The 22,140-nt window shown below is 39.2% G+C and overlaps 1 protein-coding gene across 2 annotated transcripts; it reads right to left on the bottom strand.

Annotated features, from left to right (window-relative positions):
- Positions 1-1,528: 1,528 nt before the first annotated feature.
- spartb (spartin b) lies at positions 1,529-8,828 on the bottom strand. Of its 2 annotated transcripts, none has more exons than XM_069707413.1 (8): positions 8,674-8,826; positions 7,448-8,238; positions 6,012-6,209; positions 4,479-4,620; positions 4,021-4,215; positions 3,770-3,928; positions 3,573-3,663; positions 1,529-2,629 (listed from the first exon to the last, which is right to left on the bottom strand). In XM_069707413.1, exons 2-8 carry the CDS (start codon positions 8,231-8,233, stop codon positions 2,425-2,427), a joined length of 1,776 nt encoding a protein of 591 aa, XP_069563514.1. In that variant the 5' UTR covers positions 8,234-8,238; positions 8,674-8,826; the 3' UTR covers positions 1,529-2,424. The 2 variants fall into 2 exon arrangements, with proteins under 2 accessions (XP_069563514.1, XP_069563515.1); XM_069707414.1 differs by lacking the exon at positions 1,529-2,629 and adding an exon at positions 2,636-3,378 and having other exon boundaries at positions 8,674-8,828.
- Between the last annotated feature and the right edge of the window lie 13,312 nt (positions 8,829-22,140).

Raw genomic sequence — 22,140 nt, 5'->3', positions numbered from 1 at the left:
TCCCCGAGGACAAATGCTGCCAGTGTGCCAGGATCAATTTCCCTCTGCCTCATTTCAGTTTGTGGAAAATAACTGGATAAACCAAACGTCGGCATTTACAAACACATCAGCAACAATCAGCCACACTTTTTTACCAGAGAAGGCACTGGACCCATCATCATGCGATATGTTATGGGATAGCACTTCTAGCCTAGTAGATCCTGTTGATTTCCCATCGGTTTATTTTGACCAAGTCTACACCCCACCTGACCACAGTGCTGTAACACATGTCGTCACATCACCAGAGCAAAGTCTGATTGATTCACCTCTGGTTGACCTATCTGACATTAGTTCAGTAGAGGATTTTACAGACCAACTGCTAACCCCGGCGGCTAAATTTCAAAGTGCAGCATCAAGTTGTTATGACCCGAGTCCTGATAATGGAACTGATCCAGTGTTAGAAGCGCCATGTGATTTAAGGCTTCTCCAGGACACTGACCTGTGTAGTAGTACCCCTCTGACTGACTTTGAATGTCCCTCCTGGCTTGATTTGCTTTTGGATAGCAGTAATAACTGGTGCTTCCCTGACGTTGATTTGGTAGATCTGGCTCTTTTGCCCGAAATGGGGTCCTACTAAATGTATGGTTTTACATGTCACTAACACGAACAGCAGTTTTGAATTGCAAAGTTTTTTTTGTTTTTGTTTTTTGTGACTGCATTGATGTCATTTGTTTAAGGGGGTTCACACACATTAGCTTGGCATGTTATTGCAGTATTGCATATCTGTATCATGTAGGTCAAAATGTGCTTTCAGTTTTTTCCTATGTTGTCACATGGCATTTCCAATTGTATTGAGTACACCTTTAGTCTTTTGGCAAAACAATGCAACATTTTATGGTATCTGTGTATCTTTCATTTCTGACATCAATAAATAAATAATGCATTTTCCAATAGACAATTTTAAAAGTAGATAGTAGATTGTGTGACATAAATGGGAAACCAGTGGTGGTCTGCTGTTTTTATCTTAAATATTTGTTTAGTTAAAATTCCTTACATGACCAATGTTTATCTCTGATACACATGGCAAAAGACAAAATTTATATGGCACGTTAATCAAAAGTGCTTTACAATTTGCATCTCCTTTTGTGTAAATTGTTAGCAGCAAAAAAGCGAAACAAAAAAATCCATTAGCCTATTTAAAAAAAAAAAAAGTATTTCTTTTTGAAATTTGTCCAAAAATATTTATCATTGGACTTAATTTCAGGTACTTATGTGATTCCTTTCCGATTGAATGATACATGTTTATGATTTTGATGACCCATATTCTTCCTTGTTCTCCATTTTGGAGCAGGGCCCTTACAGATTTCAACTAACCCTGAATGTGGATACAACATCCAGCCACTCAGTAGAGATATTAGGCTGAGATTCTACACAATGTTCACAAACAACTGCAATGAAAATACAAACCCAAAAGTGTTTCTGTTCAAAGCCAACCTGCTCCAATGTGTGCATTGTATATGCAGCAAAATTGAAATCTTGAATGCACTCATTTTTGTTCTCTTCTTTTATTTAAGTTAAGTAAATTACAGTTGAGGACTTAAAGCTAGACTTCAAAACCAGATCACTCAAAACGTTCTCACTGTTAGATGTTTTGTTCAGAGCACAGTACAGAAATCTAGATATGTATCAAATATAATACAGTTTGAAAATATGCAGCTACAACAGACAGAACTCAAATAGTTACAATTTCAAATCCTCAGACCCCGAGATGAGAGTAATTTTACCAACTTTGATTCATAGGCAAATAGGAATGTTATGTGTTGAAGGTCTAACAAACTAACAGCGTGGTCAGTTTTACATCTTAAAATGTTAGCTTTTTTTTTTTTTTTTTTTTGCATTATCGTTCGATATTTGCAGGCACAGTGAAATCAGGAGTGCAAAAAATAGTTATCTGAAACGTATGCGAGTCACATGAAGATACTGAGAAACTTCATATTTTTTGGTTTATTCAAAGTATATAATTTGCTCTCATCATTGCAGGGAAAAACACAGACTCTTCATGAAGATTATGAAAGATTTCAGTGTTTACTCAAGAACAATTCAATAGTTTGTTGATACAAACAGCAGTGTTAAGCAGTTACCTTTCGAGATAAGTAATAATACCTGAATGTTAGATGATCATCAATATTCTGTATAAACTAATGTTTTGGTTTGGGTTATATAATCTGCCGATTCTACACATTTAGGTCCATGTATCTTGTATATTACATATAAATTAAAGTGCTTACTGGTTGTATCAAACTGTAGGATATGCATATAACAGTAGTTAAAGATAGAATAATTTTTTTATACACAATTATAATTAAATATATATATATTTATTTGATCAGAAATATAAGCTATGTTTTAAGGCTTTGCTGGGGCCGTGAGGCAGGACACTACCAGTTATTTGTCCAGTTTCTCCATCTGCTTCCCGGTCCCTGGTTTTTCCTGCAGTTTGTAGTCTTCTAGAATGGCCTGTGCCGTGTGCTTGCCAGTCCTTTTCACCACAGCTTTGATCCCCAGGTTGTCAATATTGAAGGCAGTGATACCGACATTAATGGCAGAATTGACAGCGTGGTCTGTAGCTTGTCCTGCTGCTGCCCCGTACCTTCATCAGGGTCAGATCGGGTGAGAGGTCAGAGCAAGTGGCAGGAGACAGAGGATTTGGGAAGAATAAATTAATATGCAGTGCACGGATTGTATACATGCCATGCTGTATGTGAATTTTAATGTGAGAATTACACTCATGCAAGTGCACAATCTGGAAAAAAAGACGTTTCTGTCTGCCAGAATCTGATTTCAATATCCAAAAAAAAAAAAAAATGTAATGGTTGAACAGTCAGATGGGCATATTTGCTTTTGGCTAATTTAGTTTAAAAAAATATTTGGCAAATCAAGGCATTTTATCACATCAATGCAAAATCCCTGTAAATTGAATATTGCCATTATGAGGTCCTGCTTATTGATTTCTGACAAAGGCTTATTACAACCAAATATACTAAAGAGAGATATTTGATAAGCATTGGAACATGTAACTCCAGCTTATTGCGTATGGGGAGATGTTAAGATCAGGCAGAACAGAAATATTGTCAATGATAAGATTTCCATTCAAACAATTTTTAGAAATCAGTGAAAGCAGCACCCTCATGTGAACTGGCACATGGGCAAGGGAAGTGAATTGATCCCGTGCAGAATTCAGCAGTGCTTTGTGGAAGGACAGAGTCATTCAAAAAAGAGAAAGAGGCTCAGGTGATGTTTGTGATTAGTGGTTTAAAGAGTTAAACAGCTGTGTATTATTAGAAAGAATTACAGTTCTTCTCATTAGGTGGGTCAAGTAGCTTTTGTAGACCCCTAAATCTGCAAAGCAAATTGAAGAGGAATACAGGTGAGTGCACATTTGCTTTTGCTCGTGTAGTGCAAGAGGTGATTTGCAACATACACATCAAAAACCTGGCTAGCAAGCAGTGTTGTGCAAAAAAATTTAAATAGCTGTATTTTCAAGCAAGTCACAGTAGTCATACAAGTAAGTTAATACAGAAAGTAAGACTTACTTATGTTTTATGGTGGTGACTGTCTCTGATGCCACACTCGTAGTAATGTCCTTTGCTGCTACTTCCAAGCCAGTCCACATGGTCGCAAATCCTGGGCAAACAGGCAAAGCTCTCTTATAGATGTTGTGTAAACACAAAGCATGACATGTTTTAACCCACTTCACTCTTAGGGAATACAAGATGTAGGTTCACTCTACCTTGCACTCCGCTGGCAGCCACCACCATTGCTCCATCTATGTTGGAACGCCCATCCTTGTCTTTCTTCATGGACTCTGGGATCAGCTTGCCTCCGTGTTTTTTCACATGTGGCGCCAACTCTCGACCCACACAGCCAGCGACAGTACACACCCCATCCACTGCAGGAACACAGCGTTACTCAATTAGACGTCCACAGCCAAACAACCACACAAGGTCAGTGAAACCCGCGGACTCAAGATGACTTGGTCACCTAGAAACTGGCTGACTTTGACAGCTCCTCCCGTCGCTTGCTTGGCCACATGGAGGCCTTTGGTGACTGTGGGGCTGACTTGGGCGGGGTTGTCCTCTGGAGTGATGTGTTCTCTGAGTTTAGACGCCCCTTTGTGAATGGCCTTGCCTGTGAATTCGGCTCCTTTCACCAAACCCCAGCTTAACCAGGATGCACCTGAAAGGATCACACAGGGTTAGTCAGTCTAGACAGCTGACTTATATCCATGAGCAATGTTCCAAACTACTCACTAACGAACTGAAGAAAAAGGACATTGAAGTTTAAAGAAACACTTGTGCTTTTTAGACTGCATATTCTCAGCCTGTTGTCTCACACTCACACACACACACACACACACGCACACGCACACGCACACACACACACACACACACACACACACACACACAAGAGCAGTGTAAAAATAACAAATACAAACTCACCAGTCAAGATCCCGCTTGCCACCTTTTCACTCCACTCAGGCAGACTTTTGTCCTCCTCGGTCTCTGCCGGTGCAGTCTCCTCGGGTGTCACGATGGACACCTTCTGACTGAGATTGATGGTGTCTGCAGCTTTGTCTGGATCCTGGTCAAATAGACACATTTGTTAGCCACAGTAGGATGGACACAGACAATGTGTGCGGGGAATTAGAGCTGCTTGTTTGTAACTTTGTGCAAGTTGTACACATCTCCGTTCAAATATTTGACCGCAACAAGACCTCCCACGCACACAATACCGCCTCTCATTCTGTGCTTCTAATTACAATGCACTATTTGTTCGCCACAAACAGACCGTCACTTTAAAATGTCCGCGCAGTCAGAAAGCTTCGAGCTGAAATCCTCAAATCATCTACTCGGCCCAAAAATGAAAAAAATGAAAATGGAAAAAAAAAAAAAAAAAAAAAAGAGTGCTTACTTTCTGACAGGGTACCACGTCCATCAGAGAAGATAACTATTGTGACTGCATTCATCAAAAATGACCTTGTTTTGCATCCCTCTGAAATTGTGTCTCCACCTCCATCATGGCTGAACTGGCACTTGTCTTTCAGCTGAAGCTCTGAGGTTGTTCTAACCACTGCAGATAAGAGCATTATAACTGATTAATTCTCCTCACCTGCCAGTGTCAAATCCCCACAGTGCTGAGGCAGGGGTAACGTGAGGAAGTGAGCCAGATCAGAGGTAGGCCGCAGCAAGAGTTTCATGCCAGACCAATGCAATTAAAAATGTGGGGATCTTCTCAGTCTGCAGCCTCAAAGTAGTATGTCAGCAGCAAATACCATTGTTCCTATGAGAGGTACAGATTTCATAATTGCAGTGTTTCCTATGCTTGCAGAATTTATTTGTGATAATCCACTTGGAAAAGGGTGTTCCAGGTCTGCGAAACAGCAGTGAAATCACAAGCTAACCAACAACTGCACCAATTTGGCATATTCACATACAGTAAGTAAGTCAAATGCATTGAAACACAGAACTAATAAACACAAACACATCTTTTTGTGGGTATAAATATATGTAGATGGTCACCCGGATAGATTATTCTAGCTACTATACGGGGATTTTTTTTTATTTATTTTTTTTAAATCAACATTAGCAGCTGAAGCTGAAAAGGATAAGAATTTTAGAACAAGCAGACCAACGAGCCAGGCGCCTGGAACAGTGTCATTCATGAAGAATAGCACTCTGTGCCCCTAGTGGCTCAAGAGGATTTGCCAAAAGGTATAGTGTGACAATTCTTTGGTGACAGTTGAATTTTTATTTTAAGCAGTAGAGAGATTTTTCCCTGAACAATGATTCTGTTCTCACTTTGGTCAGTCAGAAAAACAGGGTATGTGTGGCATGGCATTCAGCTGCAGATGACCTGTATTATTGATGTGTGTATATATATATATATATATATTGGCCTCATTTGCAATCGTTCACTAAAGAATGTCAAAATGTGTTGTGCTGTCGCAGATCTGACCACACGGTAACACTGACCTGAACCCTGAGATCTGTCATCTGTGACAACAGGTCCTGAAACAGGTCTCTGTCAGCAGCAGGAAGCTCAGAGGACAACACCACCCCCACGTAATAGCCTGGAGCTGGTGCCATCATGTCCGGAAACATGAACACACCGGTGTTACACAGCAGCGCCGGCGAGTCCATGGCCATGAGAGGGTACAGCCAGTCACTCACCTGCAGGATTAAAAGAACATTCAGAAACAGCTGGAAAATGGGATAAAAAAAATAAAATAATAAAAAAAAAAAGTTAAATATGCGCTGCCATGTGTCATCCCCAAATTTCTGATTTATAAACAGTGTGCCTTCATAGACAGCAATGTGCAATGATAAGTGAATTCACATGGAAGTCAAATGTAAAAGAGGGAAAGAGGTCTGCAAAGACAGTCGGCTAAAATACAAGATTTTAAATGTAACCTCGAAATGACGAGGCAGACATGTCTGAGCTCAACACTGAACGCATTGAGAGGACAAACCAGAGGACAGCGTTGTCCTGTGACTGCTGCATGTCTAACAGGATTATAGGGCATAACAGTGCAAGCAGGATTTACGTAATTACTTGCACTCATGTGAATCAGTGATGTCACCCACTGGCAATGGCACCTGGGACATTCCCCAATGAAGAGTCAAATTTCAGTCTTAGGTTAGTGTCAGAAAACACGGCAGAGCAAAACATTGTCCAAAAAAAAAAAAAAAAGCAAGATATTAATCAGAACTGAATGTTGTAGGGTTTTCCCTTCCCTTGGCAGATTTTCCAAGTTGAACAAAACCTGAAATCACTGGCAGTAAAAAGACCATAATGCATCACTACCAACACTGATTGCAACAGCAGAATCACTCAAGGGTGACAATCAGTGAAAACACAACAGGATGATGCACTAGTTGATCCGTGCGAGTCAAGAACAGCAGAATTCACATCGCTAAAACGATATTATAAACCCGACAGCTCAGACCGAGGATGGGATAGAAAATAAGAGTTTCGGCAAGAGGGGGAGACAGACAATGACGCCATGAACAGCGATGTCAAATGTGTGAAAACAGGATAACGACATGGAGTTGTTTTCTAAATTTGAGTCAGATCGGATCCTGATCTGGAATTTCCCCGAGAATTACGTCCTAGTGATGAACCCATTGGGATTAGGGCACGAGGTAAACAACAGTTGCATGTCCATTGGGTCAGAGGTATTGATCGTTAACAAGCTCATCTCCTCCCACTGATGACTCGCAGTCAAAAAGATCTTTACAAGTTGAGCAAACATCTTACAAAATCAGGTTAAAGGGCACAACAAATACTTGAGAAATGGTGACACGACACAGCGGGGACATTTTACTTGCTGAATCAAACGGGCATGACGGAGGCTGATCTCGACCAAGAGGAGGTTCAATGTTCTGGAGGAGAATATGTGGTCTCTTACCTGCAGAAATGCTGGTGGTCGATCCGGCAACGTGTCAGAGTGATCGCTGGTAAACTTCACCAGCCGCAGGAAGCCCGGGTATGATGGCGCGCTCACTTGCCCCTCGGGTGTGACAAAGAATATCTGCACACCACGAGGAATGTACAGCAACTCCTCTCCCTCTTCACCCACGCTGCGGGGCGACGAGCTCGAGTTAGACGAGCGACTGTAGAACTCATCCCCAACCAATGACATCTCCCCTGAATCTGTTCCGTAAGAGATGGATAGGTGGCCGTCGGCCGCCTGAGGAGAGTAAGCTGGAGGCTGTTCCGCCACCGGCTGTCTGGAAGTTGAGGGAGATGGACCCACGCCACTGCTTACATGCAGGCCTCCTGCAGCTCCAGCAGGCCTCTGTGGCTTCTCTTTGGTTGGGAGCTTTGGGTAGAGGCCTTCGGCATCGGGGCCAGACACACTGCTGGAGCTCGGTGCGGGTCTAGATCCAGTTTCAGAGCTGGTTTCTAGTATGGCGAGGCGAGTGGTGATGTTGTTCAGCGTCTCCTGCATCTTCTTCTGCGTCTGTCTTGCCGATTCCCAGGAGCTGCCAACACACTCCTCTCCCTGCGAAGGCACACTGATGGCCCTGAGAAGGTGCTGTCGTCCTCGCTTGTAGAGCTCCAGGGCCCGTGTCTTCTCCCCAGCTTCATCTGCTGTGAGTCCTTTATTGATGCACTCAAAGGCACTTTCATAGCCATCTTTGATCACTTGAAGTCTGGCGTTGTCGAAGGCATCTTGTTTAGATTTCTCCATTCCTTCTGAAATAAGACTTACAATTAGGTTTACTGACAATTTTGCTGCATTACTGAACATTTACACAGCAGCACAACGAATAAAGCAAACGCGTGTGCAGCACGAGTGGGCACATGATCACCTTAGCCAAGAGTTGACACACTTATCTCACTACTCACATGTCACTGCCACTTTTTTTTTTTTTTTTTTTTTTTCACCCCGAAAGCCTTACATTTTAACCGAGCTGACGAGCGTCTCTGAAGGATAAGTTACCGGACAGATTCCGGTCATATGTGCTGATTTAAATGTCCAACACAAGCCAACAGCCGCTAAGCATCTACGCGCGCACAAGTTCAGCTGTTACGCCATGATGGCACAGTACTGACAACTATAACAAGTCAGTTGACAGCGTCGTTGGTAACAGCTATCAGTTACCATTGGCTCTTTTGATATAGTCTTACCTGCACTGAGCGGAAAAAAAAAAAAAAACGTCGACGCGTATTTTGCCAGATAGCTCTCTCGTAAGCTCGCTTTCGTGCTCGCTTTGACTTCAATTGTCAACCAGCTTCCTCAGTAAAGTGGAGTCAGCTGACAGACAACTCCTGGCTGCAGCGTGACGTCTGACGACGTAACAACCTTTCAAAGCAAAAGTATCTCGACAGGACGTGCGCACCACAACCGGTGGATCAGCCACGAACCTCAGCTACGCTTTGACCTTTTATTTTGAAAGGTCCAGCCGGAACGGGAAATACGTTGTTATGCCTGCACTTGACTGTTTTTGTAGATTTGCTCTATGACCACTGGAGAGCAGTGAGCGCTCATTTTAATGTCTCGGCCATAGTCGGTGTGTAAAAGACGCTGAATAGAGATAACAGTTATATGCTTCAAAATGATCAGTTTCTCTGGTTTTACTATTTATTGGTTTGTGGTTGAGTAAAATGAAAATGCTTGTTTTATTCTATAAACTACTGACAACATTTCGCCCAAATTTCAAATAAATATATTGTCATTTAGAGCATTTATTAGCAGAAAATGACAACCGGTCAAAATAACACAAAATATGCAGTGTTTTCAGATCTCGAATAATGCAAAGTTCATATTCATTTTTAAACAACACAATACTAATGTTTTAACTTAGGAAGAGTTCAGAAATCAATATTTGGTGGAATAACCTTGGTATACAAATCACAGCTTTCATGCGTCTCGGCATGCTCTCCATCAGTCTTTCACATTGCTGTTGGGTGACTTTACTTGTCCTGCTGGAAAAAAAAAAAAAAAAAACACTCCTCAGAGTTGGGGAACATTGTCAGAGCAGAAGGAAGCACGTTTTCTTCCAGGACAACTTTGTACTTCACAAAGACAAATCTGCCCGATTCCAGCCTTGATGAAGCACCCCCAGATCCTCACCGATCCTCCAACAAATGTCACAGTAGGTGCGAGACACTGTGGCTTGTAGGCCTCTCCAGGTCTCCGTCTAACCATTAGATGACCAGGTGTTGGGCAAAGCTGAAACTTGGACTCATCAGAGAAGATGACCTTACGCCAGTCCTCTATGGTCCAATCCTTATGCTCCTTTGCCTGGCTCTTCTTTGCTTCTCGTTGATGAAGGGCTTTTTTGTAGCTTTGCACGACTTCAGCCCTGTCCCTAGGAGTCTGTTTCTAACTGTCCCCGCCGTGCACTTCACCCCAGCTGCCGTTTGCCGTTCTTTTTGGAGGTCACTTGATGTCATCCTATGCTTGTTGAGTGACAGTCGAATGAGTTGGGGGTCATCCCAATGAGTGGAGTTGTTTTCGTCCTCTGCCGGTCTGTAGGTTTGTTGTCCCTAATGTCTGCTGCTTAACCTTGTTCTTGTGAACCGACCGTCTAAACGGTTTACTTTCGTTTTTCCCTAGTTTGTCATGTAATGACGACTGACGGTCGTGTATTTTAAATTAAGTGTTTATTATTCTCTCGCGGTTACGAGGCAGAACTGAAACACATTAAATTGACCAAAAGGTCAAAAGTAGCATCAAGGTATAATTGACAAAATAGGGAGATTTCCAGGAAATTCTTTCAAAATAGGCTACAACCCACAAACCGAATTGAACAGAAATGTATCATCTGGCAGATGGAAGAGGATCATGGACTACAGGCTATATAAAAGAGGACTTGCCTTATATACATTCTATGGGACCTACACATCCACAACTCTAAATTAAAATGATTATTTTCTTATTTTTTTTAAGTTTTATTTTTTTATACTGACTTTTATGTTCCAATGATATTCTAATTTAAGTAGCCAAGTTAAAAGTGGATCTCAGTTTCCAAATGTTCAATGGAAACGACGTTTTAGGTCAGCCGATCAGGTCAAAGGTCTCTGGTAAACAGGATTAGGCCATAGGATTTAGTTTTTAGTTTTTAAATTATTATTATTATCATAATTTAAAACAGTTATGAAATAAACACCCTGAAACTACACACTGCGCTACGGTATGTGGCGGTATGTACCTGTTCAAGTTGGTTGCGATCCGCCAATCGAACCACAGAAGAAGAATGGTCTCTGGTGATGTAACTACATAGAGGTGATTAAAATGGCGGCATAAAGAACACTTCAGACTACTTAATGAATCCATGAATTTTTTTTTTTTTTTTTAAATCAGTGGATCAGAATCAGTGACGATAGACAAGAGTTCTCTCTGCAACCAATAAGATAGCAGGAAGCTGAACGTTTATTAAGCTGGAAGAGAAAGCCTGCTGGCTAACAGCAGCAGAGTGCAACTGCACACAAGGCAGTGCAAGTTTATTTGTAAAACACATATTGTACATACCTGCAGTTTATGGTGCTTTACAAAAGGCATAAAAGGACATATAACACCCAAAGAGCCTTGTCAACATTCTTTCAGAGGCTGTATGCCCTGGTTTGTACCTGGTACGCACCAGTTGTTTGAAAGGGAGCAAAATAAACGTAAATTAATCTTAAATAAACGTAAATGAATTGTGCTCGATCATCACCTGCTTTGCCAGTAAATGGCAGGTGACAGCTGTTTAATTAACATTTATTGTATAAATCTGGTTTACTTATGAGCTAGTGCCCAGCTGCTGTTGTATGTGTGTTTGTAGTCTCTTTCGTCTTTAAGAAAACATGCTCAAACTATATAGAATTTAGAGTATGTATCATACAGATCTTTTTCACATGAGCTTTAAGTTTGACTCAACAGTTAAATGCATTAGTTTTGATATTCTGTTTTTAATTTCTAAATTTGCTTCATGAGTCTGATCTGCCAGCTGAGCATTTGGAATTGTAAAATTATTGTGAGTTGTTCTCTAGTGGTCCAGTTAATCTGACAAAAAACAAGGAAACAAAACCAACACAAACAAAAAAAGCCACAAAGCAACAGAAATCCCAAATTGGCGCAGGACAGCCCAGTAAAGTGGGTATTTTAATGCTTATATTGCTAATGATGGAAAAAGTATTAATGTGTAGTCTGTGACATTCAACAACAATGTTTCAACAATAATAAATTATAGACAACTAGTTTAAAGACATTCCGAAAATATTTTTGTGTTTAACTTAGAAGGGCTGCGCTGACGACGTCACGTCAAAAGTTAACCCAGCTGCTGAGAAAGCTGCATTCCCACATGATTTGTGGGGGAAAACCCAACACCAGCCAGATTGATTTGTTCAGGAAGCGACCACCTTAATGCTGAAATGTGACCTTTGTCTGTCTACTGACCACCCATAGAGAGGTGCTTACCAGGGCTTTAAATCATTGTAAGACAAGCTCAGACAAACCAGTAAAGAAAAAGTTATTGCAGTTTACCGACAGAAAAAGAGAAGATTTGTTATCGATTTGATAAAACAGAGATATACATTAATAATAACTGTGAAAATGAAACCAGATAAGACTGTTGGAATGACAGAGATTGCACTGGGGACTACAATCTGCTGAGGGCGCCAAATCCCATCTCAAATAGAGACATCCAATGAAACGTGGAGGAAAACAGCATGGCTTTTAAACTGCTCTAAATTCAAGTTAATCAAAACCTTTTACATCCTTTGTAATTTAAACATTTTGCCCATGCATGGAAATGATTAGGCCTACAGCATGGCATAAATGTGCCACTAATGACCATTAAATTGCCCATTTTGAAGCATTTGGCCATTACACAGAAAAGGCTACAGGCATTAAAAGCCAGGAGTAGAAGTCTGCGTGCATAATTAACCAAGAAGTAACTTTTTCAAATTCTTTCATGTGCCTGTTTTATTATTCCAACTGGCACCAGTTTCTCCTGTGATAGTAGCTGCAAAGAAAAAAAGCCTGTGATAAACAGCAGTCTCATCAAGTCTCGTTTCCAGTTTGAAAGATTCCCAGCATTCATGGTGCACAGATACCACATCACTGGGATTAGACCAGACACGCTCTTCACACATATGGAGTTAATACAACACAGCTTTACCTCACTATCCTATTTAACTCTGTCATACCAAATGATATATATATATATCCCTGGGAATTTTGATGCATTATTTTTTTGTCAGCTCACTCGTGTCAAAATGTTGAGCAAAGTGAGTATTTGTAGTGTATCCACAGTATAGGGTTTAATGTGCATATCATTTCATGGGTATAATAATCGCATTGTCAAGCATGGAGGTGAGGTTATCAGCGCTGTATACTGCAGATATGTCGCATGTCTTCATATTGCTGATTGTTTTACCAGGTGACTCTCCAAAGGAAGTTGTAAATTTACAAATGTTTCTTCATTGCGAGTCCAACGTCAGCTAATGTCTGTAACTCAACCAAGCTGGTAATCCATGTTCTCTGTTCTAAATGCTGGCTCACATATGAGCAACATATGTGCCCATCACCATTTGCAAAACGGATTTCTTTTAAATCTATAGAATCATAAATTTGGTTTAGTCACGGCAATATTTTTCCTCAGAAGATGTCAAAATAGTCTTAACGATGTATTTTTAGCTCCACCAATGAGAAAGACATCATGCACTGCCTTTACTTATTGTTCTGGCTGCACAGAATTTAAATTAGAGGTCCTATTGTAGAGAAAGAATGATATTTTATTCTGTTCTTGTTCTTTTATTGTTCTTCATAAACATCTGCCACATGCAAAGAAGCCCCATTAAGATTTACTTTAACCTAAAACAGTCTTTCTGCATGTTTTTGTGTCAGACCAATGATAAATATGGAATGATAGCCCAGCCATCATTCAAATGATATGCAGGTGGTTTATTGGTTTATTCAAATTCAGTAAGCTGTATTTTTATGGAGTTTCAATTTTAAGTTGGCTGCTCAGTTTTGTTGTGATGAAATTGTAAACGAATCTATATCTAATATAATAATGGAAGAACTGAAAGGATGACTTGAGCCTGTAATGAATACCCAGATCTGCTGATTTTTTTATAGGCAACGCCACTGCTATTAGCTTTAACAATGTTCATGTAGCTGCTTTTAAAAAGAAGTTCATAAAACCGTTCTGCCCCACTTTCCCTTTGCCTAATCTCGTATTTTCCATCAGTTTAATCACTGAGCAGATCAAACCTACCATTACTTTTAATGTTTAATCAGTCATGATTCACTTGTTTTGTACTAGTTTATTGATTTTGTTTGTTCTGTGTGCCAGACTTTATTACTTAAGAAGTCAATGATTTATGGCCTTCTTTATTATAATGTTCACTTTATTTCAGACCAACATTAGTTCCATAACTTATTATATGTAGTGTGAATATTTTATGGTCTGTGTTTATGGAAATAATTATGGTCACAAAATGATTGACAATCAAATGACCTAATGATATAGCACTTATTGGTATTTCTTTGAAACGGAGACAGCGTATAGGTCAGAGGAAAGTATGGGTGTTAGGACCTCTGTGCAGTTTTCTCAGGGGTTCATTTCACCTGTGTAAATGTAAGATATCGCCACGAGGCCGTTCATGCAGATAACAAAGGAAAACAGCAGTCTTGTTTTTGGTTACGTTAATTGACAGAAAATATTATTTATGGTACAAATTGCACACAAACGGCGAACAAAATCTGACATTGGAGTTGCATAATTATCTTTAAACCTTGCATGATTCAGGTTTGTATTAACTCATGTAATGCTCCTTGGGCAAGAACAACAAATAAGATAACAACATAACAAGGAAGCTGTGTCAATGCAGTGCCATATGAGTGCAATAAACGACACATGGAAAGTTAGTTAGAAATGTTGATATCAAGAACCATACAGGTCATCACCCAGTCCAAATACTCAACAAATGTCAAATGAAAAATGCGTAATTGAATCTCTTGAATTTCTTATAGTTTTCTTAAAGGGTTGGTTCAAATTAATGCATTGTTAAAGCTGCCACTTTTTCTATTAAAGCTGTATTAATCTGTCCCACATTTCATTACTTTTGTGACACAAATATAAAGTGTACCTCTGGTGCACACCTTACTTGTATGAGTTAATGCAGTTTCTAAAAAAACAAATCAGGACCTCAAGTCTCAGTTTCCCCTCAACACTCCACTGAGACTTGTAAAGGTTATTATCCCCAAAGTGCATAGATGCACTGGCTAAATGAGTCAGCCAACCAAACACATGTTTCTGTTTTAAGAAAAGCCTCAACCTGCAACAACAGCTTTCAAATCAATCTCAATTATGAGAGAATTCCATTAGTTTGTTAACAATTTGTTTTTTTTTAAACAATTATTTACTACAAACTAACAGGTTGCAGTTTTTGTTGAGACTGAATAGTTCTTTGTGTCATAAAACTGCTTAAGGTTGTGAGGGGTATGAGACTAAATACTTTGAGTTTAGATCTTATTTACGACCTCAAGTAAACATCTTTGCCTCCAGTATATTCCCTGCATTATAAGACAGTATCACACAAAATCTGAAGACACAACATTACAAGGTTCAGGCAACAGTGAGAAATAAGAGAGTTGTGTTTGATCATATCATCAAATCTCTTGAACTCTGTTTATGAGTGGCTAATAGGTTCATTCATTTAGAGGACACTCACGTTCACTGATAAATGTACCCATTCTATTCTCTTTTTGAACAAATTCTTATTGTTGATATCCACATATGTTGCAGGAGGCGGATTTAAAATAAAAGAATAAAAAAATTTAAAAAAAAAAAAAAAGAAGAAGAAAATGGGACGGGCTCACAGCCCACAGTAAACCTGTCTCACCCTGTGATTTATGGGCTGAGAGATCCTGTTCTTTTCTGGCTCCAACAAGCTGCAGAGTCTTGAGCTATCATTCTTGAAGTGAAACAAGGATCTAGTATTTGAAAAAAATCCTGTGTCCCAGTTTAACCGCTGCGTCCGGTTGAAAGTGTGCTGAATGTGGAATACATTAATCTGCGGTCTTAAAGTAGTGATCAACAATAACATGACTTCTAATGCTGCCAGTAAAAACATATTTTTTAAGTTTCCTAAATAAATCACCTAGTCATTGAAAAGTTATAATCTTTACCAGAGGCAAAGTCCTCCCAGCAGTCTGACAGCCTGACATGCATGAGCACTTTACCTAAGGAGAAATGACTAAGAAACCTGAGGTAATTTCCACTGAGCTAAGGTATTTTACCCATAAACCTCAGCACAGAGATGCTGCTGGGCCTGGAGTAGTTTAGTGTTAAGACATTTCCATGTGTAAAAATCCAAGATGTTATAGTTTCCCTGCTGTTACTTCTTGTTCACGTGTTCTTACATCTTTAATCTGAATAAGATTGAAAGGAGTGGCAGCTTCAATTTTGGCCTTGCATGGCTCAACTAGTGAACTGTATTCACGTGTTGGTGAAATATTCTCAGGCTAAAGCAAATTTTTTCAAAAGCATAATTGCAGTTATACTAATATTTGGTGTATTACTCTGTTTATACTTGTAGTCCAATTTGACTTGCTGTGAACAATCTTCTTCTCTCACTAAGTTATTGTGATACATATAACGTATCATTTTCGTTTGGCCGAGAAGTACAAACATGTGTGACGTCTTTGCTTCCAGCTAGTCTGTTGAACAGCATTTCTGTTTGAAAACTAAAACCCTGCCTGAGGTCATTACGGTGCTTCTGTCATGGTCAAGGCCATGTTTGATGGTCATGGCGGAGCTACTAATCACAGTGAAACAGATTTGCAAGTTGAATTTCGTGTGTGAACCTGAACTCACTGACCATATTTGAAGAATGTTAAGTTCATGAACCGTACTAATGACAAAGCCAGTAGTGGAAGATTCACAAACACATGCAGACATCACTGGTGTGGTTTCCAGACTGTAAAATATCACTGGCAGGAAAAGTGCGGGAGAAAGGCCAAACATATCGGGTGTGCTGCGTCAACATCAAGAGGTCCAACAACTGATTTGAAAGATAGAGAAATGAGGAGCATATGAAGTGTTTTACTGACATTTGATTTTTAAATTTTATTTATATTTTAAGGTCTTTTCATAATCAGTTAAATGCTGAAAACAGAAGCCATTCATTTGAGCGATATCTTGTTTTTGACATAAGATGGACATCATACAAAAAGTCATACAAAAATATATTCAATTATTTCACCATAACCCCCAAAAAAGGCAAGAAGCCATTACGATCTTGTGTCACTGCTCGTCTCAACACATCCCGACTTACAGCCCTTTTGCGTGCCAGCACAGATAGAGGAATTCATTAGGTGTATTTAGGTGTGGCGCTGCTGTATTGTCTCATTTTAGGGTGACAACTAATACTATACATTTTCATTCCAGGGTCTGGAAAACACGATATTTAAGAATAGAATAAATATTCTGAGTAATGTATAACCTGAAATAAATAACCCGCAAGCAAATGTTGTTTTATCTGTATGTACCCCACAGACCTATGGCCCATCAATCATTGTGTAAAATACTATAAATATATATATATTTTTTAAAGTTCAAATCAACTTTTTAGCTGTTCTCCTATGAATAGTCATGAGGTTCTGGATCTTCCCAGCCTCAAAAATCCATAAAAGGTTTTTTTTTATACAGTTCTCTTTACCATCATTAGGAACATAACTTAGTTCATATTAAACCTTTTAAAACGTAAATTCTTGAAAGCGGGAGGGGGAGGGGCTGCATGTCTTTAAACATGTTTTTCCCATTTTGTTTGAACCGATCACATATTTTATCCTGGAGTGAAATATTAATTTCCAAGTCATTGCTTTTTATGGACCTCAATTGCATCACATGGAAGATTCGAAGTATCTTGAGCATTATTTTATACACATTTTCCTGTAATTTAGTCAGACATGTCCAGAGTCTTTGGAAACTCTGTCTTGAATTCAAAATAAACTTCTGTGGGTTTGAACCATGCTTGAAAACATGACTAATGATGAACTTCCATAGGTTTGGCGAGGTAACATCATGCATCCCCTGACAAAACTTTCTCTATAAAGAAATTATTTTGCACATGAACAAAACGTTTTTCTTCCATAGCAACCTCCAGGGAATTTCTTACCAACATTCCCTGTGTTATAATATATAATTAATGGTTCAGCTGTTCATTTGGCTGCCTGAAAATATAATAATGTTCACATTTTGTAACTGTTAACTTTCTTCTCTCTGCAGTGCCAATGAAGCACAGAGCTAAGTCTCAGACCATTGCATACAAAGAGGAAATAGCAGAATGGAAACCTGGACAACAGAAGCACAGGGAATCCCATCTACGTGGCTCATGACTCCCAGAAGTTGCTGGAGGAGGGGAAGGGGAGTGTTGTTGTTCTTGAACAAATAGAGTGAAATATTGCCTTTCCTCTCCTGTGAGCATGATGAACAATGATTATTCTGTGAATCAGGAAAGCTCTAAAAATGCGCAATCCCTCATTTTCCATAATGCAACTTGAACTTTTGTCTTTTGGATAGAGTTTCCATTAATGCAATGGGTTTTTCCTCCATGCCCCCAACTGTAACACAGAGTTTCTAATAAACATTTCCAAGACCAAGATGAGATAACCGTGGTGTCATCATTCGGCTTATTATGTCAGAAAAGGCAAAACCGCCTCCAAAACAACAAAGACGTGTTAAAAGTATTGTATTTTACTAGATGCTGCTGCACTACAATGTTCACATTCAGTGATAGTGATGGTTTGCACCGACATTAACACCCACCTTGTGCTTGTATTAGGTTAGGTTAGGTTAGGTAGTTACTTTATTAATCCCCGAGGGGACATTTTTTGATTTATTATTACCCACAAGAAGGTGAGAGAGGAGTTTGTCACTGTAGTCTTATAGCTTTTCATTTGTTACTCAACTATTTTGTGTACATCTCAATCCAACAATGTTAATGTCCCCCTGAGAAAATGATCCCCATTACACATTGCATTTCCCTTTCTCTCTTCCCCTCCTGAAGGTCATAAGAGAATTGCCTGAATTCCTGCATACAAGCTGTTCCTTAATGTTTTTTTTAAGTACAGTTGTAAACTAAAACAAATGATGACAAATTCACTTATTGCAGCAGTTTTCATGTTCTTTTTTTAAACAAAATAACCAATGTAGACATCCGACAGGAATTTATTCCTTCTTTAACAACTCTCTGTACTTCTGTTTTTGCTGTTGACTTTTTGGTAGGTGCATATGATTTGTAGCATCTTAAAACATGAATGAGGATAAGGACAATGAAGGTTCAAGAATTTGGAGCCACCCATGAGGGCTTCAATGGAATACTTAGGGGCCTTATGCAAATCCATGCCATGACCTTGAGACAGGCGATCTCTACTGTTTGGTCAATTTCTCCGGTCTTTTTCCAGAGCAATTCTGTGGTTTAGAGGAGTGTCTCCTTTCATAAGCAGAAAAAACACAAACTATTACAAACTAAAATTGCCCACTTGCAACTTGACAAGCTAAGTCTCAGGTGACACCATCAGCTGGCTTGAGTTGAGCTGAGACGGACCAGTTTACACTGCTGTAACTTCAAAATGCAAAATCTCTCCATCTCTGAAATGCTTGACCAATATATCAACACATTGTTTTGCGTTCAGTGGTGAAGGGGCAATCGGGTAAATCGTGAATTCTTTCCCGCTGCACCTGTTATTGTGTTTATTGTCAGACAGAAAAGTCAGTGTTCCTTTTTTGGGTTACTTTGCACCGTTTTTACAGACTGCCAATAGGAACACCCTCTCTCTGAAATGACCTGCGATTGGCCTAAAGTCTCAGTCATGGGTTAGGTTTTCTAAAGTCTGAATACAGATTCAAGAGGAGGTGCAAACGTCTACTGTTCTGTCAGATCACTTGAAATACAATATGCTGAAAGGAATTAATTATTATAATGGGATTTTTGTCAAGTGAAGCTAGGGCCTCCGTACAAACCAGCACGGTCTGTTGGTTGTACTGTCCAATTTGCACTTGCCCCATGATATTAAATATTCTCCACGGTGTTAATCAAGCCAAAAGCACTCAAATACATATCCAGTAAAAATAAAGTGTGTTATGACACAACAGTCCAGCATGTGTGCAATATAAGGGGATAGAGCTCCAGAGGAAAGCAAATGGCTCTTCTGAGAGTCATACTAGACTCTCTAGGCTCTTGTTTAGACAAGTGATTTACATCGTTCTTGGAAGCAACAAGGTTGCACTGAAAAACATTTCCCAGCTGTTGAACTGGTTTGTAGGTTGAAAAAACAAACAAATATAACACAAATATTTCCAATTACAGTAACAGTAGCAACATGGTTTTTTTGTGTGTTTTTTTTAAATGACCATTATAGCTAATGTGTTCTGACTTACATAATATTCAGGATTCTGAAAGAGTTAAAATCCTCATTGTGTCATGCAAGCTGTCATATGAGTCAGGCATTGCACAGTATTTGAGTTGGCCCAAGTAATGAAAGGTGTCAGACCAGGGTGTGCATGACAACAAGGATGATTTGAACATTGTATCCTGATGTCTTTTACTCAGCACACACAAGCAGTCTGCTGTCAGGTTATAATTCAAAACAAGTCACCCAGTCAAATGCACAGCTGCATAAATAAAGGGCATTCAGTAGAAACAGACAAATGCAAACAAAATTGATGTTCTGTCAGCGATGTTTTGTGTTGGTGCTGTGCAAAACTAGGAGTATAATTCAAACACTGCATCTTAGAGTTTATGCTGCCAGGAAAGTTTATGTATTTTCCAGAAAGATTTAACCTTGTCAAATCTTTTCTGTCTGTGTTGGGCAATCTGTCCGGGAAGTTGTTGCATGCTGTTGATCCTTTTCGAGCTTTGAGCCAGCCGTGGAATTTGGGAAAAACATGAGACTGCAGCTGCTGATGTTGAAAATGTTTTTTTAATGATAAGATATTATATGCTAGCTTAACATTGAGAGACTTACAGTGGCATTTTAAAGAACTGGAGAGGACATTTTGGGAAAAAGATTAGATGAGGAAAGGTGAATAATCTGTGGCTGAGTTTCAGGGAAATCTCTGACACTATTTTTCATCTTACATTTTCATGGAAATATTGAGAGTGAAAATGCACTAAAATGACAAATGTGTTTATATCTGCATGTTATGTAATACACTATAAATCGCTGGATCATCAATGCAACAGTTTGCATGTATAATTAGCTTTAATTGGAGCACATAATAAAACCTAAAGCACCAACCATGTAGCACATCTCAGGGAAGTACATTTAAATGATTTTTAAATGTTACAAAAATACTTTGAACAATGTCAAAACACATTAAATCACACTCAGGAAATTACATAAGGGATGACGAAGGCTCATAAAAAACACAAAATACAATGTGCATAAAATACAATGTAGAGGAGGTACTGAAAAAAGGGGCAATTTATTGTAATTATAAATTTTTTTTAATGTGAAATGGCAAAAGATTTTGAATTGTGAATATAACTTCAAGGGGAAATAATCGTGGTCCAAGCTGATTGGTGGTGCAGTGATTCGCACTGTCGCCTCAGAGCACGAACATTCAGGGTTCGAGGTTCCATTCTTGCGAAAGCACATCATTATCATTATATAAATTGTCCACTGCTTCCACCATCAGGCAATTAACAGTAACTGAGGTTCGCTGCATTATCATGTACTGTCATTTGTGGTAGTTCGGAAAGAAATCCAACGAATAAAATTCACACACCCTTTATTTTTTGAGTTTGTGTTAGTTTATTTTTCCATTTGTTTTGTGTTGTATTGTAGTTGACCTTTGGTTTGGTATTAGTGTGATTGTATTTCCATCACAAACTCGAAACCATGTGGCTTACCCTTAGAGGGACTTACCCTCCCGTGAACTGTATGGCTTACCCTTAGAGGGACTCACCTTAAACAATAAAAAAATGTTGTGTATGCACTAGACATTACAGGAAGATATTTAATATCACTGTAGAAGCACCGTTTTACCAAACAGAACCCCCTTGAAAACATGTATATCCAGAGACTGTCTGCATCAATTTTAGTCGCATTTGAATGAATATTTGTGGACGGTGGAGTTAGAGGTTCTTTTATTTATTTTTTATTTTTATTTTTTTCACTTTATTAATCCCGAGGGGAAATTTCTTCGCTACAGCAGGGGGGGCTCTCAGGGGGGAGCTGCTGCAACAGGCTGCTACTAGCGCGGCGCCAGGTAACCTGACCTGAGGTGCATGTTTTTGGATGATGGGAGGAAGCCGGAGAACCCGGAGAGAACCCACGCAAGCACAGTTTTTTATTTTTCCATTCTAACAAAAACATATACTTTATATAATTATATAAATTGTCCTCTGCTGCCACCATCAGGCAATTAACAGTAACTGAGGTTCGCTGCATTATCTCATGTTAAAAGTCTTTTTTTTTTTCTTTTTTTTTTTTTAAATTTATTTAATGGCATTTTGGGGGATAAAGTTTGTGGTAGTTCGGACAGAAATCCAAGAAATTGGTAAATATGAAATCAAATTTGATTTGTATTTTTTGTTATTGTTTAGTTTTTTGTATTAGGTTTATTGATTTTGTTTGAGTTTTTTCCCATTTTT

Source organism: Brachyistius frenatus, unplaced genomic scaffold (assembly GCF_029030835.1).
Source record: "Brachyistius frenatus isolate BFR_SWC_R1_liver_20210118 unplaced genomic scaffold, ASM2903083v1 Contig_68, whole genome shotgun sequence".
NCBI classification, from domain to species: domain Eukaryota; kingdom Metazoa; phylum Chordata; class Actinopteri; family Embiotocidae; genus Brachyistius; species Brachyistius frenatus.
The sequence above is the reverse complement of the archived record's forward strand: the minus strand, read 5'-3'. Positions and strand labels throughout refer to the sequence as shown.

Bases quoted from the DNA above. Each gene is read 5' to 3' on its own strand.
- spartb (XM_069707413.1), bottom strand. From the start codon at position 8,233: ATGGAGAAATCTAAACAAGATGCCTTCGACAACGCCAGACTTCAAGTG. The intron at 3,929-4,020 runs GTGACCAAGTCA...GTGTTCCTGCAG, and splicing joins CAAAGTCAGCCAGTTTCTAG to TGGATGGGGTGTGTACTGTC. The intron at 2,630-3,572 runs GTAAGTCTTACT...ACCCTGATGAAG, and splicing joins GTCACCACCATAAAACATAA to GTACGGGGCAGCAGCAGGAC.